This window comes from Sus scrofa, chromosome 13 (genome assembly GCF_000003025.6).
Source record: "Sus scrofa isolate TJ Tabasco breed Duroc chromosome 13, Sscrofa11.1, whole genome shotgun sequence".
NCBI classification, from domain to species: Eukaryota; Metazoa; Chordata; class Mammalia; order Artiodactyla; family Suidae; genus Sus; species Sus scrofa.
Window position 1 is genome coordinate 140,705,954 of NC_010455.5, and position 20,563 is coordinate 140,726,516.

Genomic DNA, 20,563 nt, shown 5'->3' on the forward strand with positions numbered 1-20,563 from the left:
CTAAGTGATATTATAGCAGCATAACATCGATGGAAGAAAACCTCCATGAAGCAGCACATTTGAGAAACTAGCTACACTAGTTAACAGATTAACTAGGTTAGAAGATTTTTACCTTTGTGAAACATGTGTACCCTTTCATTTCCTAATAAGATATTCTTAACCTACCCATTAAGAGTGGTGAAAATTCGAGTTCATTGATTAAAATGAAATACAAAGGAGTGATTCTTTGATGGTTCACAGACTTGCAAGGGCTTAGGAGCTGATACTGTAAGCAGATCACCTTATAGAAGGGATATGAGACAGAGCTTAAGTGGTTCTAAGCCCAGCCAGACCTTGAAAATATTTTTAGTACAATAGTATTAGTGGGATTCTTTTTTTGTTTGATTTTTGCTCTCTTTTTGGCCGCGTATTTATGGAAATACCAGTGATAAAACCCATGCCCTTGCAGGGGCTTGAATCACTGCAGAGAAATCCTCAATCCTGCTGTGCCACAGTAGGAACTCCCAAATTTATTTTTATTTTTTAAATTAATGTTTTATGGCTGTACTCGTGGCATATGGAAGTTCCCGGAGCAGGGATCGAATCTGAGCCGCAGTTGTGACCTTTGTCACAGCTGCGGCAACATAGGATCCTTTAACCCACTGTGCTGGGTTGGGGATTGAACCCTGTGCCTCCACAGTGACAGGAGTCTCGGAAGTCGGATTCTTAACCCATTGCGCCACAGTGGGGACTCCATTAGTGGCATTCATGTGGTTAAATGTTTCTTGGAAAAGTGGAGCACAGAAATGAACATGAATCATAATTAGGATATGAGTTCCTTGGGTTTGTTATTCCAAGTTATGACTTACTGATGTTGTAAGAAACAAAGAGAATATTCTTTTTTTTTTTTTTTCTTTTTAGGGCCGTACCCACTGCATATGGAAATTCCCAGGCTAGGGGTTGAATCGAAGCTGCAGCTGCTGGCCTAAGCCACATCCACAGCAATGCCAGATCCGAGCCACACAGCAGCTTGCAGCAACACTGGATCCTTAACACACTGAGTGAGGCCAGAGATCAAACCCACATCCTCATGGATACTAGTCAGGTTCTTAACCCACTGAGCCACAACAGGAACTCCAACAAAGTGAATATTTTTGATGTCAGCTACAAGTATAATGATTTGATCTTATAGGATAAATTAAAGGAGTAGGAAATAATAATGTCAACTAAAAATGTCAAGGAAAATGTCAAACTTAATTTAGGAACAAGGTTGATTCAAAAAAGAAAGGTGACTCTATCCCCAACCAAATCCAGGTTTTTCCTTTTCTTGGCAGTTATCACTTGCCCTAACTTCTCCTATCACAATTACTCATGCTGCCACCAGGCAGTCCCGGAAGCTTTCACCTAAAAACTTGATTCAAATAAGGGAACTCATCTAAGGGAGGACAAATTTAAGACCCACATGAGTCTATTAACTAACGTCCTGTGTGTCAGGCTCTGTTCTATGTGATTTATATTAATGATGTCATTTAATTCTTAGAATGTTGGGAGGCAGGTATTATTTTCCTCATCTTACAGATGAGCAAACTAAAACTAAAAGTCGTTAAGAAATTGGTCCAGGATTAAAAGGTAAAACTGGTTTTAAAACCTGCCCTTGATGACCACTATGCCATACTACTTCTCTCTGTGAGACTCTGAATTCTGGAAACTAACTATATGAGAGGAAGTATGGGAGGAACTGGTTCTCCACATTCATGCTAAGAAGTAAAAATTCTTTAAGCCTAACAATAAGTAAGGAAGCGGTGAGGGGAGTGGTTTCCTGTGTTCTCTGCAGTCATTTCATCATGCTTTGCTTGGGTATCTTATTGGGGGTCAAATACACAAGTGAAAGAGTGTCTCAAATACCCTGGAGGAAGATCAGGAAGGCCTCCCTGTCCTCGTAAGGCATATCAGAATAGCAAGGGAATCAGTAAAGTACAGTGGTTGAGATTACAGGCTCAATAATATACAATTTGGACAGAAGTGCATATGGTTTATATGATTAAAGACTACTTTGGGAAAAGCACAGTAATGCTAAATAAACTTTAGTGTTACCTCAGGTACAGGAAGTAGGGAGATGGCAAAATTAAGACCGCACAAGTAGATTTACCTAAGTTACTGTCAATGTTCTGGTTCTCAAGTTGGAGGGTGGGTTCCCAAGTGTTTAGCATAGTATGAATTAATAAACGAATACATAAAATAGAGCAGATATTCCTCAGGTATTAGGAAGAATGGAAAGAAAAAAGTAAAAGAAAGGAAGGAAACAGAAAGGAAAAGGCAGGGAAGGGAAGGCTCTGGTATCAGAAAAACTTGAATTCAAGTTCTGTCACTTATTGGTTATGATTTCTCTAGACCTCAATTTGATTTTTTATAAAATGGACATCGTATGAGGTTAAATCATATGAAATTACTGAATTTGACCTCTTTTGATCTACGGCCTCTAGGTTGTTGTAAAGATGAAATGAGATAATGTCCTAACAAGCTTTAAGAGCTCAATAAATGTCTATTATTTTTTTCTTCACCTCTTACAAATGCAAATACTATGTCAATATTTATGCACATGAACCCACTTCTTCCTTTAATAAGTGCCCTCCTACCTCCATCAAAAGTGATGGAGAATTACTAAGTGAAATGAAAGAGAAAAACAAATACATGACAGCACTTATATGTAGAATCTAAAACATGTAGAGAACAGACTTGTGGCTGCCAAGGGGGAGGGGATTGGGAGTTTGGGGTTAGCAGATACAAGCTATTATATATAGAATGGATAAACAACACAGTCCAACTTATAGGAAACTATATTTTTGGATTATACGTAACTATTAATGAATTATGGGAAGTTGCAAATTATATTTTATGATTATTAAAGTTTGGTATTAAAAATATAAACACACACTGACAAATATGTAATGATATGTACTTACATCCTTGTTCTTTCTTCAGCTGACTTTCCTGTGCCTAGTATTACTGCCCTTGGAAATCCATCTCCTAACATCAAAAGGATAAGGTGCTCAACCTCTGGAGGTTTTCCAGAGCCTCACCTCTCCTGGTTGGAAAATGGAGAAGAATTAAATGCTACCAACACGATGCTTTCCCAAGATCCTGAAACTGAGCTCTACATGATTAGCAGTGAACTGGATTTCAATGTGACAGGCAACCACAGCTTCATGTGTCTTGTCAAGTATGGAGGCTTAACAGTGTCACAGACCTTCAACTGGCAAAAATGTAAGTGACGTTATCCCAAGGAGTTTCTGGTGTGGAGAAACTAAAAAGAAAATTACTCAGCCAGATACATTTCAGAACTGTGTATATCAACTCAGTACTTTCTGCAGTATTTTTAGACATGCAAATAAAATGATAATACAGTGTTACTGTGACTTATTAAGGTCACGGTACAAGGTTCAACATAATGTTACTAGACGAATTTCCTTTGATGAATATTCTAAAATTTAGACATTCAGGGAGTTCCAAATCCTTAACCCAGGTGCAGTGGGTTAAGGATCTGGTGTCACTGCTATACAGCTTGGGTTGCTGCTTTGGCGTGGGTTCGATTCCTGCCTCAGGAATTTACACATGCTGTGGGCACATCCAAATAAATATTAGCCATCAAATCATCTTAGGAAGTTGTAACAATATTGTTATTGAAAGCACTAAAATTTGTCCTTTAGACTTGCTCTCTGGTCCTTGGCACTTTCATTTTGGGGGCCCTCTCCCCGCTGTCCCATGATGTCAAAACATTGTCTTTTGTGGGTGAATGTGCCTTTTAAGAACTACTGGCCCATTCAGAAACAAGACAAGTAAAGAAGGTAAACAACAAACTACTTGAAGACAATGCCTAAAAAAAGTGGTAATTTTTGACCAAATACCATGACTAAATATTTTACCCCACATATAGTAAACTTATAGAATTTTCTTTGCCCAAGAGGTAAAATCATCTGAAAATGAAAAAAAGTTGGGCTTATATGAATTTATGCATATTAAGGAGTTCCCATTGTGGCACAGCAGAAACAAATCTGACTAGTAACCATGAGGTTGCAGGTTTGATCCCTGGCCTTGCTCCATGGTTAAAGATCTGGCGTTGCCGTGAGCTGTGGGGTAGGTTGGCAGCTGTAGCTCTGTTTCAACCCCTAGCATAAGGAACCTTCATATACCACGGGTACAGCCCTAAAAGTAATAAATAAATAAATAAATTTATGCATATTAAACTTGTAATGGGTTATTAGAGAAGAACTCAGATACTTGAAATACATTTTTTTCTAACTTGTTCGGCTGATTATATATGGAGGACCACCAGGCCTCTCCCTACCCCCCAGCCCCACTTATAAATATATGCTTTGTGGCTGCATAGTAAAAAAAATAAAATCGAGTGTAATATGTTATGTATTGCATATTTTACATTTTCCTCTTGGCTTGTAGTAGAGGCCTAGTAGTTCATCCTAGTGAATGATTTACTCTAGATTTTTTCATCTTGAGTGGATTCTTTATTTTTCTCAGTAGGTAGATAAAATTTGAGGGGAAAATAAGTTCAAATATAAGCCAAATTTTGACATGATTTTATTAACAGTCCAAACTCATCTTTTAATGTATTCTAAAAATCTTATAAAAATGAAGTTTGAGGGAGTTCCTGTTATGGCTCAGTGGGTTATGAACCTGACTAGTATCCATGAGGATGCAGGTTCGATCCCTGGCCTCACTCGGTGGGTTAAGGATCCGGTGTTGCCGTGAGCTGCTATGTAGGTCGCAGATGTGGCTTAGATCCTGTGTTGTTATGGCTATGGTGGAGGCTGGCAGCTGCAGCTCCAATTCAACCCCTAGTCTGGAAACTTCCATATGCCATAGGAATGACCTTAAAAAAATTGAAGTTTGAATCATACAGTAAAGATAGTTTTATTGATTCAACATTGTCATTTTATTCTTTTTTTTTTTTTTTTTTGTCTTTTTTGTCTGTTGTTGTTGTTGTTGCTGTTGTTGCTATTTCTTGGGCTGCTCCCGCGGCATATGGAGGTTCCCAGGCTAGGGGTTGAATCGGAGCTGTAGCCACCGGCCTACGCCAGAGCCACAGCAGCGCGGGATCCGAGCCGCGTCTGCAACCTACACCACAGCTCACGGCAACGCCGGATCCTTAACCCACTGAGCAAGGGCAGGGACCGAACCCGCAACCTCATGGTTCCTAGTCGGATTCGTTAACCACTGCGCCACGACGGGAACTCCTTATTCATATATTATTTAACCAATTTTCTACTTACCATAAGGTAGAGAGTAGTATACACAATAGTAAGAACAGCTTTAATTATATTTTATTTTAGACATTATTTATATTTGGAATATGAATACATATGATATTCTAGGAAAGGGTTGACAAAAATTTTCAGGAAGGGCCAGATAATAAAGACCTTGGTCTTTACAGGTCATATGATCTCTGGAAACAACTCAGTTCTGCTGTTACAGCATGAAAGAAGCCATAGACAAGACACAAATCAAGTTACATGTGTTCCAACAAAACGTTATTTAAAAAATGGGTAGTAGACCAGGTTTGGCCTGTGCACTATGGTTTGTTAACTTATAGGAAACAGAATGTGGTCTTTTAAATAAAAGAATGAAGCTAGTATTTAGGGATGATTTAGACTGCCCAGCTTTATTGTCTTTTACCTATTATGCCTTCTCTCAATTTTTACTTCATGATAAGAATAAACAGTATCCCTTTTCAGTATAATTCAAATATTAGCTCTTTGCCCTATTTGGTCTATATTCACAATGACTAATGGAGATCATCAATAGTATGTGTTTAATCATTCCTTCTTTCATTCAGTCTTTCATTAAGTAGTTATCACATACCAAGCATCTTGGTAGGTGCTATATGGTTAGAGAGCTTTAAATACTTCAAGTCTCATTAACAGTACTATAGGTGTCATTTAGAGTCAAAAGCAAATAATGCATTTGTGGGAGGCCAAGGGCTGACTGCATAAGCAAATGTAAATTAGGTGTATAGTTCATAGAAACGTTGTAAGTCAATGTGAGTAAAGCTTTACTATATATAAATACCTACTCTTAACCCCAAATTTATTAATTAAATATCGGGTCTATGGTTCTTTTAGCCTAGACCTACCCAATTTGTTAACCCTTGATGTACTGGAAGGTGTGTGTGTGTGTGTGGAGAAGGGATGAATCAGGGAGTCCTACTCAGGCTAAAGAGCTAGATGTGCACATATGGCTGTGGTACATTACTAGGTTCCTAATTGGCATTATAACAGAGTGTGTTTGCTGCGTGGTTCCTCCTTCTTTCCCCTAAACACATACCTTCTTTCTAGGCTGATTGAGGCTTGAGGATGGATGAGGACTGGCCTCTGAGAGGAAGTCAGGAGTTGGAACCTGTGAAACGTCTAGACTCCCAGGATAATAGCAAGAGCTTCTTTGTTATTTTGGGTGTCATTCTGGTCTGCAAAGGCCAACCCTGGTAATCACTTGATGTCCCCATGCAATCTGGTATTTTAGAGAATATTAAAAAACAACTTTCCCTAGTCACTAAGCAGTAGGTGTTCTATGGTCAAATGTGCGTTTTTATAATAATTACCGTGGCAGAATGTGGAAGAATTATCAGAGCCTAGAAAACCAGAGGCAAAGAGCCTAGTATGGAGGCTACCAGGTGGGAGTTAAGAAAAATCTTAACTAAGGCAGTTGCCACAAGAGATCTGGAGAAAAGGAATTGGTTGCAGAGATATTCTCAATATAGAACAGAGAGTCAGTGGGAGATACTGGGCAGCAAGAACAAAGGGAAGCCTTCACTTTAACTTGGGTCACTGATGGTGCTGCCATTCACTGAAATGGGAGAATACAAATAGGAGATATGCTTTGGAAAGAATACACATACTGAGTTCAATTTTAATCAAGTGGAGATGCTGGGATCCAACCGTCTAGTTGGCAGCTAGAAATACTAATTTGGAGCTCAGAAATGAGATCAGAAATATGATAAACAGATTTAGAAATTAGCTGGTGTTTCCAACCTTGGGTGTAAATGAGATCACCATGATTACCAGGGCCAGTGAGAGGATAATGAGACCATGGACAGAATCATGGGAGACGATATTTAAAGAACAAGAAGAGAAACAAAGGCCTACAAAAAAAAACTGAGTCAAAACAAACAGAAGAATTTGGTGTCATAGAAGTCCCAGGAGGAAAAGTGTCCACTGAGCCAAATGTTGATGAGAAGTCCAATAAGCTAAAGACCAAAATTTATCCACAAGACTTGTAATGAGAAAAATGAGCAACAGTACTTTAGTAAATGTTCAATATTTACTTGTAAGTGATTCTCAAGAAATTGGAAGAGGATGAGCTGCCAACTTGCTAATTATTAGAGAAATGCAAAGCAAAATTACAATGAGATACCACCTCACACCTGTCAGAATGGCTATTATTAATAAGTCTACAAATAACAAATGTTGAAGGGCGTGTGGAGACAAGGAAACCCTCCTACACTGTTGGGGGGAATGCAACTGGTACAACCACTATGGAAAACAGTATGGACATTCCTCAGAAACTAAATATAGAACTACCATATGACCCAGCAATCCCACTCCTGGGCATATATCCATATGAAACTATAATTCAAAAAGTACAGGCACCCTTATGTTCATAGCAGTACTATTCACAATAGTCAAGACATGGAAACAAACTAAACGTCCATAGGCAGATGAATGGATTAAGATATGATATATATATGAATGGATTAAGATATGATATATGGATGGATATATATATGAATGGATTGATATTATATATATATATATCATACTCAGCCAGAAAATAACAACCTTAAAAAACTACTCAACCATAAAAAAGAATGAAATAATGCCATTTGCGGCAACATGGATGCAACTAGATATTCTCATACTAAGTGAAATTAAGTCAGAAAGAGTAAGACAAATACCATATGATATCACCTATATGTGGAATCTAAAATGTGGCACAAATGCATATATCTATGAAACAGAAATAGACTCACATAGACAACAGACTTTACTTGCCAAGGGGGGAGGAGAGAGGGATATATTGAGAGTTTGGGGTTAGTAGATGCAAACTGTTACATACAGAATGGATAAACAATAAGTCCCTACTGCATAGCACAAAGAACTATATTGAGTATCTTGGGATAAACCATAATGGAAAAGAATATAAGAAAGAATGTATAGGACTTCCTGTGTGGCTCACAACATAACTACTCTGCGTTGCTTCTACAGTGGCTGTGGCTCGACCCCTAGCCTGGGAACTTCCATATGCCATAGGTGTGGCCACTTGTTTAAAAAAAAAAAAGAAAAGAAAGAAAGACTGTATATATGTGTATAACTGAGTCACTTTGCTGTACAGCAGAAATTAACACAACATTGTAAATCAGTTATACTTCAAGAAAAAATTATTTTAAAAAAGTTGACCCCCGCCCCCGCACAAAAAGAGGATGAGCTGCTAATATTCCTTTTGTGTCACTGCCTTTCTCCCAATGTTGTTGCTAACTGTTCCTCAAAGGGATTGAAGAATAAATGGTGTTGCTGCTACTCCTGAGTAGGATTCTTCCAAAAGCTGTAGGCTGGATGGCAAATGTGTATCTGAAAATGAATGCAGAGTGGCTGCTGTAGCTTTAGGCAGCTACTATGAGGGTGTATGAGGGTGTGTGTGTGTGTGTGTGTGTGTGTGTGTGTGTGTGTGTGTGTGCATGTGTGTGTGTTTTAAGAAGACATCTTAAAAGGGAGAAGGAAAGACAGGCTGGAAGGAAAAATAAGGTTTATCTAGAACACAACATCAACTATTAGTAGTGGTACATATTAATATCAGCTATAGAAACGAGATACAAAGACAACTTTTAAAGTATCTCCCGAGAATATTTTCTTTTATGTGAACTTAATGTAGTAAATGTAAAAATTCAAATTCTCTTTTTACATTCAATATCTGACACCTGGTATTAGTTGCTCACAAGTATGTGTCTGAAGAATTAGGCAAGAAAACTAGAAGCTGCATTTTGGAGGGCTGACCAGGGAAAGAAGTGAAAAATGCTTTAAGTTGTGTCAATATAAAGGGCATAGAATGGATATCAGGCAGTTGGAAACACACAAAAGCTGACACTATTCTTTTCCCTTAGCAGCTAAACGAGAAACCTCTTCTGCTAATCAGTTCCTGCTCTTCACCGTTATTATATCAGCCTCAGCATGTGGGATTGCAATAATACTAATATACCGGCTCTGCAGTAAGTAATATTGTACCATTGTAACAGTCTCAATTTCCCGATCTCTAAAAGTAGCAGTCAGCATCTCTCCAAGGTTTTAGCCTATTTTATTCTCATTTTTGAAGTAAATCGATGGAAACTTTAGTGTTTCTTTCACTTGTCTCAGCATGTTCTGTTCATTCACTGAACAGATATTTCTTGGACACCTACTATGTGCCTGGCACTTCACTAGGCACTGGGTTACATAGATGAGAAATCATCTGCCCTCAAGACACATTCTAGTTTAGTCTTTTCATTTTTCCCCTAGCTGTATAGTATTTTCTTGGAGACACTGGAGGCTTGCTAACTAAACTGAAAACATATTTTATATAAAGTGATGTTCTAATCTTTGATGTGGAGTTGGAGGAAATGCAGAATGACAAGATTTGGGGGGCAAGAATCATTTTCTTGGAGAAGAGTAAGATCCACTGATAAGAGATGTAGTTGAGCAACTACATGGTCACAGGTGATTTTACCAATTCTCAATTCTTCAGATTTTTTTTTTTTTTTTTTTTTGCTTTTTAGGGCCACACCTGTATTATATAGAGGTTCCCAGGCTAGGGGGTTGAATAAGAGCTGCAGCTGCTAGCCTTTGCCAGAGTCACAGAAACTCCTGATCCAGGCTACATCTGTAATCTATACCACAGGTCACTGCAACACCATATCCTTAACCCACTGAGCAAGGCCAGGGATCAATCAGGCATCCTCATGGATACTAGTCAGGTTCATTACCACTGAGCTACAATGGGAACTCCCAGAATTTATTTTTGGATAAAAGATAAGGAGTGGATGAGGAAAGAAGGGATATCTAGAGTATTTTTTCCCAATGAATTAAATTTTTTGGCCTTACACATATACTACCCTCAGTCGTAGTCATTAAATAAAGAGGAACTGCTAGGCCAGTGCTAAGGCTATAATCAAAATGAAGGAACACCAACTTTTCTTGGAGTAGAAACCATATATACTAAGCAAAGAAAATTGGAAGACCAATATCTGCTGATTTGCCCTTCTTTCCCAATATCAGAGCTTGAGGAAGTCATTAGAAATTTTTTGTAGAGTTCCCATTGTCTCAACAGTAACAAACCCGACTAGTATCCATGAGGATGCAGGTTTGATCCCTGGCCTCGCTCAGTGGGTTAAGGATCTTGCGTTGCTGTGAGCTTCAGTGTAGGTCAGAGATGTGGCTCAGATCCTTTGTTGCTGTAGCATAGGCTGGCATCTGCAGCTCTATTTTGACCCCTAGCCTAGGAACTTTCATATGTTGCAGGTGAGGCCCTAAAAAAGAAAAAAAGAAACTTTGTATTATGAACAACCCACACACAGCTAGGATAAAGAGATCTGGTGGGCTCAAGGATATTTCTAATAAACTGCCCATCCTGACCTCTATAGTTCAGAATTTTTCATCCTTAGTACTACTGACTTTGGGGGCTGGATAATTGTTTTAGGGTGCTGTTCTGTGCATTGTAGGATGTTTAGCAGCATCCCTGACCTCTACTCACTATATGCCAATAATACCTCTTGTTCTAGTTGTGACAACCAAAGATGGCTTAAAGTATTGCCCATGGGGGTGGTGATGGTGATGGTAGAAATCACCCCTGGTTGAGAACTACTGCTCTAGTTCTAAGTCAGCTGAAGTTTTGCTGAAATACATGGGCAAAAATTACCTATCTAGATTTTTTTTTTTGTCTTTTCTAGAGCTGCTCCCATGGCGTATGGAGGTTCCCAGGCTAGGGGTCTAATCAGAGCTGTAGCCACCAGCCTATGCCACAGCCACAGCAAAGTGAGATCCGAGCTGCATCTGCAACCTATACCACAGCTCATGGCAATGCCGGATCCTTAACCCACTGAGCAAGGCCAGGGATTGAACCCACAACCTCATGGTTCCTAGTCGGATTCATTAACCATTGAGCCACGACGGGAACTCCCCTATCTAGATTTTTAATGCTTATGCTTATCTTCAAGGATCTGCTGCTCCAAGACAGAGAAGGAGGAGGAATATGGAGAGCATGGAAATGGAAAGGATCTCCCCAATCTACCCAGGATCTGTGGAAGGACCAGGCACCTAGAGGTAATCTCCTTTTGCTCTTCTCTACCAGTGTGGGATGTGTGAGATATTGTGGCTCATGAGTACAGGGTTTTCCTCCTTTCAGTACCAAATTTTTTACCTACTACTAGCTCCTCAAAATCCTCATTCCAAGTACTCAAAGGAGATGGCTGGCACTTCTCCCCTTTCTCCCCACATAAAACTTGCTTTTGTAACCTCTTCCTTTGCTGTGCCATCCTGCCATCCTGAAATGTCCCCCTCTTATTGATCAACTCAGTGTCTTTCAGTATCTTACAAATGTACTGTACTACATGAACTAACTCCTTATTCTGATTATTCCTTTTCCCCTGTATCCCTCAGCATCGATGGACACAGATTGGGGTCACTCCATACTAATTCAGTTAACATCTCATTGTCCTGTCTGCCTCTTACTAAGAGTCATTCTATTGACCCAATCACACAGACCAACTTCCTAAAGAATTACTTCTTCATGTCATTTTCCCACTTAAAAACTCAGAAGAAGAGACAAGATTCAGATGGTGGAATAGAAGGACTTAAGCTCACCTTCTCACACAAAAACACCAAAATTACAACCAACTGCTGAACAACAAAATAGACTGCAAACTACCAAAAAAGATATCCCACACCCAGAGACAAATAAGAAGCCACATCAAGATGGTAGGACGGGTGCTTTCATGATATAAGCAATCCCATACCCACTGGGTTGGCAACCCAGAGATTGGAAAATGACTATCACAGTAGTGAGAATTCTGAGCCCCACTCAGGTTCCCACACCTGAAGGTCTGGCATTTGGAGGAGGAGCCCCCAGGGCAGTTGGTGTTGAAGGCCAGCAGGGCTTGTGCGCAGGAGCTCCACAGGACTGGGGGGAACAGAGACTACATCCTTGGAGGACACACACAGGTGTTTGAGTGCACTGGGTCCCAGGGCAAAGCAGAGACTCCATAGGAATCTGGGTAAGACCTGCCTGTGGTTCTTGGAGGATCACCTGGGAAGATACCATGGGGGAAGGACATTGGAGGCAGAGGTCTCTGGAACAATCAACATCGTGATCTCCCCTGGATGAGATGATTTTGGAAAAATCTGGCCCCACCCATCAGTGCTGAGAAGCCCCAGGCCAAAAAACAAACAGGTTGGGAACACAGTCCCTCCCATCAGCAAACAGGCTGTCTAAAGTCCTCCCAGGCATTTAGCCACCTATAATCACACCTAGAAACAAAACCCCACCCACCAGAGCGAAAAGGATCAGTTACACCTACCAGTGGGCAGGCACCAGGGCCTCCCATCAGGAATCTTGTAAGAAACCCCCAAATCAACTTCTACAACAAGGGGGCAGACATCAGAAGCAAGAGAGTCTATAACCCTATAGCTTGCAAAAAAGGTGACCACACAAAGATATATATAAATGAAAAGGCAGATAACTATGTCCTAGATGAAAGAATAAGAAAACCCCCCAGAAAAACAGCTAAGTGATCTGGAGATTAACAACATCCATGGAAGAGACTTTAGAGAAATGATAGTAACTATAATTCAAGATCTTGGAAAAATGCAGGAGGCAAAGGTCGATAAATTTTAAGAAACTCTGAACAAAGAAATAGAAGACTTAAAGATTAAGCAAACAGAGATGCAAAATACAATAAATGAAATAAAAAATTCACTAGAAGGAACCAATAGCAGAATCCAGGAGGCAGAAGAATGAATAAGCCAGGTGGAAGACATACTGTTTAGAATCACTCATGTGGAACAGAAGAAAAAAGAAATGAAAACAGTCTAAGAGAACTCAGGGACAACTTTAAATAGAACAACATCCGCATTTTAGGGGTGAGAGAAGAAGAAGAGAGAGAGAAAGGGCCAGAGAAAATATTTGAAGAGATTAACAGCCAAAAACCTCCCTAATATGGGAAAGGACTCACTCACTCAAATCCAGGAAGCTCAATGATTACCATATAAAATAACCCAAGGAGGAACACCCCAAGACACATTAATCAAACTGACCAAAATTAAAGACAGAGAGACAATATTGAAAGTAGCCAGAGAAAAGCAACAAATAACATACAAGGGAACTCTGATAAGGTCACTAGCTGATTTTTCAGCAGAAACTCTGCAGGCCAGAAGGGAGCGGCATGATATACTTAAAGTATGTGAAAGGAAAAAACCTCCAACCAAGAATGCTCTACCCAGTAAGGCTCTGATTCAGATTTGAAGGAGCAATCAAAAGCTTTATGGACAAGCAAAAGCAAAGACAATTCAGCATCACTAAACCAGCTTTACAACAAATACTAAAACAACTTCTCTAGGTGGAAAATAAAGGGCCACAACTAGAAATAAGAAAATTACAAATGATAAGGCCTACCACTAAAGGTAAACATATAAAGGTAGGAAATCATCCACGCACAAATATACTACCAAAACCAGAAATCGTGAGAAGACAAGAGTACAAATGCAGGATCCTGGAGATGCATTTGCAATTAAGAGACCAGCAACTTAAAATAATCTTGTATATATACAGACTCCTATATCAAAACCTCATAACCAGGAGTTCCCGTCGTGGTGCAGTGGTTAACGAATCCGACTAGGAACCATGAGGTTGCGGGTTCGGTCCCTGCCCTTGCTCAGTGGGCTAATGATCTGGCATTGCCGTGAGCTGTGGTGTAGGTTGCAGACACGGCTCGGATCCTGCGTTGCTGTGGCTCTGACGTAGGCCGGTGGCTACAGCTCCGATTAGACCCCTAGCCTGGGAACCTCCATATGCCACAGAAGTGGCCCAAAGAAATAGCAAAAAGACAAAAAAAAACAAAACAAAACAAAACAAAAAAAAAACCTCATAACCAAAAATCTACAATAAACACACAGACAAATAAGAAAAAGCAATCTAAACACAACACTAAAGACAGTCATCAAACCACAAGAGAAGAGAACAAGATGGGTAGGAAAAAAGACCAACAAAAAGAAATCCAAAACAATTAACAATATGGCAATAAGAACATACATCTCAATAATTACCTTAAATGTAAATGGACTAAGTGCTCCAACCAAAAGACACAGACTGGCTGAATGGATACAAAAACAAGACACATATATATGCTGTCTTCAAAAGACCTACTTTGGTTCTAAGGACACATACAAACTGAAATTTCTTCAGCAGACGGAAGAAAATATTCCATGCAAATGGAAAACAAAAGAAGGCTGCAGTAGCAATACTCATATCAGACAAAATAGAACTTAAAGAATGCTACAAGAGACAAAGAAGGATATTACATAATGATCAAAAGATCAATCCAAGAACAAGATGTAACAGCTGTAAATATATATGCACCCAACATAGAGCACCTCAATGTATAAGGCAACTGCTAATTGCCTTAAAAGGAGAAATCAACAGTGACACAATAATAGTGGGGAATTTAAACATCCCACTTACAGCAATGGACAGATCATCCAGACAGGAAATCAGCAAAGAAACACAGGCCTTAAATGATGCATTAGGCCAGATGGACTTAGTAGTTATTTTATAGGATATTCTATACAAAAGCAGCATATGAAACATTCTCTAGGATAGGTCAGATACTGGACCACAAATAAAGCCTTGATAAATTAAAAAAAAAACCTTAAATCATATCAAGCATTTTTTCTGACCACAATGCTATAAGACTAGAAATCAATAACAAGGAGAAAAACTGCCAAAACACACAAAAATGTGGAGATTAAACAACATGCTACTAAACCAATGGATCACTGAATAAAGAGGAAAGTAAAAATAACTAGAAGCAAATGACAACAAAGACACAACAATCCAAAACCTATGGGATGCAGCAAAAGCAGTCCTAAGAGGGAAGTTTAGGAGTTCCCATCATGGCTCAGCAGAAATGAATCTGACTAGCATCCATGAGGATGAAGGTTCAATCCTTGGCCTCGCTCAGTGGGTTAAGGATCTGGCATTGCTGTGAGCTGTGATGTAGTTCCAAGATGTGGCTTGGATCTGATGTTTCTGTGGGCTGTGGCACAGGCCAGTGGCTACACCTCCAATTCGGCCCCTAGCCTGGGAACCTCCATATGCCGCAGGTGCGGCCCTAAAAAGACAAAAAAATAAATAAATAGGAGGGAAGTTTAGACTAATACAAGCCAACCTCGGGAAACCAGAAAAATCTCAAACAACCTAACTTTACACCTAAGGCAACTAGAGAAAGAACAAACAAAACCCAAAGTTAGCAGGAGAAAAGAAATCATAAAGATCACAGCAGAAATCAATGAAATAGAAACAAAGAAAGCCATGGAAAAGATCAATGAAACTAAAAGCTGCTTCTTTGAAAAGATCAACAAAATGGATAACTCCTTAGCCAGACTCAACAAGAAAAAAAGAGCTCAAATCAATAAAATTAGAAATGAAAAAGGAGGATTTACAATCAGGACATCACAGAAATACTAAGGATCATAAGAGACTACTGCAAGCAAACATATACCAATAAAATGGACAACCTATAAGAAACGGACAATTTCTTAGAAAGGTACAATCTTCCAAGATTAAACCAGGAAGAAACAGAAAAGATGAATGGGCCAATCACAAGTACTGAAATGGAAACTGTGATTTAAAAACTTCCAACAAACAAAAGTCCAGGACCAGATGGCTTCAGAGGCAAATTCCATCAAAGTTAGATAAGAGCTAACACCTATCCTTCTGAAACGATTCCAAAAAACTGCAGAGGAAGAAACACTCCAAAACTCATTCTATGAGACCACCATCACCCTGATACCAAAACCAGACAAAGATACCACAAAAAATGACAATTATAGGCCAATATCATTGATGAACACAGATGCAAAAATCCTCAACAAAATACTAGCAAACCAAATCCAGCAATATATTAAAAGGATCATACACCATGATCAAGTGGAATTTATCCCAGGGATGTAAGGATATCATATCCACAAATCAATTGGTGTGATACACCATATTAACAAACTGAAGAATAAAAATCATATGATCCTCTCAATAGATGCAGAAAAAGCTTTTGACAAAATCCAACACCCATTTCTAATAAAAACCCTCCAGAAAGTGGGCATAGGGGGAACCTACCTCAACATAATAAAGGCCATATATGACAAATCCACAGCTAACATCATTCTTAACAGTGACAAGCTGAACGAATTCCCACTAAGATCAGGAATAAGACAAGAATGGGAGTTCCTATTGTGGCTCTGTGAAAACGAACCTAATATCCACGAGGATGCAGGTTCAATCCCTGGCCTTGCTCAGTGGTTAAGGATCCAGCATTGCTGTGAGCTGGGGCGGAGGTTGCAGAAGCGGCTCATATACTGTGTTGCTGTGGCTGTGGTATAGACTGGCAGTTGCAGCTACAATTTGATCCCTAGCCTGGGAACTTCCGTAGGCCACAGATGTGGCTCTGAAAAGAAAAAAAAAAAGAAAAAAAAAAAAGGAATAAGACAAGGATGTCTGCTCTCACCACTTCTATTCAACATTGTTTTGGAAGCCCTAGCCATGGCAATCACAGAAGAAAAGGAAATAAAAGGAATCCAAATTGGAAAGAAAGAAGTAAAACTATCACTGTTTGCAGATGACATGACACCATACCTAGGAAATCCTAAAGATGTTCCTTAAAGACAGAAAACTGTTAGAACTCATCAATGAGAGAGTTTCCATCGTGGCTCAGTGGTTAATGAATCTGACTAGGAACCATGAGGTTGCGGGTTTGATCCCTGGCTTTGCTCAGTGGTTTAAGGATCCGGCATTGCCATGAGCTATGGTGGTGTAGGTTGTAGACGCGGCTCGGATCCTGCATTGCTGCATTGCTGGTGGCTACAGCTCTGATTCGACCCCTAGCCTAGGAACCTCCATAAGCCACAGGAGCAGCCCAAGAAATGGCAAAAAAAAAAAAAAAAAAAAAAAAAAAAAAACACCTCATCAATGAATTTGGTAAAGTTGAAGGATACAAAATTAATACACAGAAATCTATATACTAACAATGAAAGATCAGAAAGAGAATTAAGGAAATTTTCTCACTTACCATCACATCAAAATAATAAAACACCCAAGAATAAACCTATCTAAAGAGACAAAAGACCTGTACTCTGAAAACTAGCCTAATAAAAACCCTCCACTGGTGAAAGATATCAAAGATGACACAAATAGATGGAAAGATATACCATGCTCTTGGGTTAGAAGAATAAATATTGTCAAAATGACTATACTACCCAAGGTGATCTATACATTCAATGCAATCCCCATCAAATTACCAATGGCTTTTTTCCCCCCACAGAAATAGAACAAAATATTTTAAGATTGGTATGGGACACAAAAGACCTGAAATAGCCAATGCATTCCTGAAAAAGAAAAATGGAGCTGGAGGAATCAGGCTCCCTGACTTCAGACTATCCTGGTAAGCTACAGTCATCAAAAGAGTATGTAGTGGCATAGAAACATAGCTCAATGGGACAGGATAGAAAGCCCAGAAATAAACCCAAGCATCTATGGTCAATTAATCTATGACAAAGGAGGCAAGAATATACCATGGAGGAAAGACAGTCTCTTCAAAAAGGGGTCCTGGGAAAACTGGACAGCTACATGTAAAAGAATAAAATTGGAACACTCTCTTTTTTTTTTTTTTTTTTGTCTTTTTGCTATTTCTTGGGCCGCTTCCGTGGCATATGGAGATTCCCAGGCTAGGGGTCTAATCGGAGCTGTAGCCACCGGCCTACGCCAGAGCCACAGCAACGCGGGATCCGAGCTGCGTCTGCAACCTACACCACAGCTCACGGCAACACCGGATCGTTAACCCACTGAGCAAGGGCAGGGACCGAACCCGCAACCTCATGGTTCCTAGTCGGATTCGTTAACCACTGCGCCACGACGGGAACTCCAGAACACTCTCTTAACAGCATACACAAAAACAAACTCAAAATGTATTAAAGATCTAAATGTAAGACCAGATACTATAAATCTATTAGAGGAAAACATAGGCTCAACACTCTCTGACATAAACCGCAGCAACATCTTCTCAGATCCACATCCTAGAGTAATGAAAATAAAAACAAATGAGACCTAATTAAACTTAAAAGTTTTTGCACAGCAAAGGAAACCATAAGGAAAATGAAATGACAACCCACACAGGATGGGAGAAAATATTTGCAAATGAAGCAACTGACAAGGGATTAATCTCCAAAATATATAAACACCTCCCACAGCTCAATATCAAAAAACAAACAACCCTATCAAAAAACGGCCCAAAGATCTAAACAGACATTTCTCCAAAAAAGACATAGAGATGGCCAAAAAACACATGAAAAGATGCTCAACATCACTAATTATTAGAGAAATGCAAATGAAAATTACTATGAGGTGCCACCTTACACCAGCCAGAACGGCCATCATCCAAAAGTCTACAAACAGTAAATGCTGGAGAGGATGCAGAGAAAAGTGAACCCCATTACACTGTTGGTGGGAATGTACACTGGCGCAACCACAATGGAAAACAGTATGGAGGTTCCTCAAAAAACTAAAAATAAAATCATACAATCCAGCAATCCCACTCCTGAGCATCTATCCAGAGAAAAATCATGACTTGAAAAGATACATGTACTCCCACGTTCATTACAGCACTATAAACAACAGCCGAGACATGGAAGCAACTTAAATGTCCATCAACAGAGGAATGCATAAAGATGTGGTGTATATATATATACACAATGGAATATTACTCAGCCATATTAAAGAATGAAATAATGGCATTCTCAGAAACATTGGTGGACATAAAAATTATCATACTAAGTGAAGTTAGTCAGACAGTGAGAGACACACATCATATGGTATCACTTATATGTGGACTCTAAAAAAAAGGATACAAATGAACTTATTTGCAGAACAGAAACAGTAACAGACTTTGAAAAACTTATGGTTATCAAAGGGGACAGGTGGTGGGGGAAGTGGACTGGGGTTGAGATGGAAATGATAAAAAATTAAGTTGTGATGATGCTTGTTCAACTATAAATATAATAAAATTCATTGAATAAAGAGACTTCAGTGTCTAGAGGAAAAGCTTCAAAACTTCTAACTTTCCACATTCCAGGTGACCTCTTCAGTCTAAATATATTCAGTTGTTTCAATTGTTCTTCACATGGCAGTTTTCCAGAAACTGTTCCATGTGAACACATTAGACGTCTAAATGTGCCCAAGACTAGATTTAATCTGATTCTACATACAATAGGGTAGTTACTATCCAGGATCTGATATGTTCTTTCTGTTAAGGAATCCTAACACAGCATCAGCTTTTGTGAGTCACACTATTAACTTACATCAATTTTACATTATCCTAAATGTCCCAGGTCTTTTCAGGTAAAAGAAAACATTGGGACATTAGAATCCAAGAGACTGATAGAAGGTCCAGGGTGGTGTACAGTCTCTGTAAACAGTTCAGTTTTGACTTGTGAAGGTTAAAGTAACATCTACATTAAAAAACAAGAGTCTGCAGAATTTCTTTAAAATAAAATGAGACAAGTATAACAGGTTATTTTTTTGTTTTTGTTTTTTGTCTTTTTACTATCTCTTGGGATGCTCCCGCGGCATATGGAGGTTCCCAGGCTAGGGGTTGAATCAGAGCTGTAGCCACCAGCCTACAGCCAGAGCCACAGCAACGTGGGATCTGAGCTGCGTCTGTGACCTACACCACAGCTCACGGCAACGCCGGATCCTTAACCCACTGAGCAAGGCCAGGGATCGAACCCGCAACCTCATGGTTCCTAGTCAGATTCGTTAACCACTGAGTCATGACAGGAACTCCCAACAGGTTATGTTTTTTACAAAAGCATTATTTCGTCTTTTTTTTTTTTTTTTTTTTTTTTTTTGCTATTTCTTTGGGCCGCTCCCTCGGCATATGGAGGTTCCCAGGCTAGGGGTCTAATCGGAGCTGTAGCCACTGGCCTACGCCAGAGCCACAGCAACGCAGGATCCGAGCCGCGTCTTCGACCTACACCACAGCTCACGGCAACGCCGGATCGTTAACCCACTGAGCAAGGGCAGGGACCGAACCCGCAACCTCATGGTTCCTAGTCGGATTCGTTAACCACTGCGCCACAACGGGAACTCCACAAAAGCATTATTTCATTTTCATTTTGTAAAAATCTCTATGAGCAAGATCTCCGTTTTATGGGAGAGAAACCCAGTGCTCCCAGAGGTTGAGTGATCTGCCTAAGGTCAGACAGGGAAGGAGCAAAACCAGGACCCA

The 20,563-nt window shown here is 39.6% G+C and overlaps 1 protein-coding gene across 4 annotated transcripts in view; it reads left to right on the forward strand.

Annotated features, from left to right (window-relative positions):
* The window catches only part of CD80 (CD80 molecule), a 37,230-nt gene that overhangs the window by 12,642 nt on the left and 4,025 nt on the right, over positions 1–20,563 (forward strand). Inside the window, exons 4-7 of one of the 4 annotated variants that reach the window (XM_021068535.1) lie at positions 2,962–3,243; positions 9,149–9,250; positions 11,231–11,336; positions 11,673–13,275. In XM_021068535.1, the coding sequence (XP_020924194.1) occupies positions 2,962–3,243; positions 9,149–9,250; positions 11,231–11,334 (488 nt within the window). In that variant the 3' untranslated portion in view covers positions 11,335–11,336; positions 11,673–13,275. 4 annotated transcript variants of the gene reach the window in all.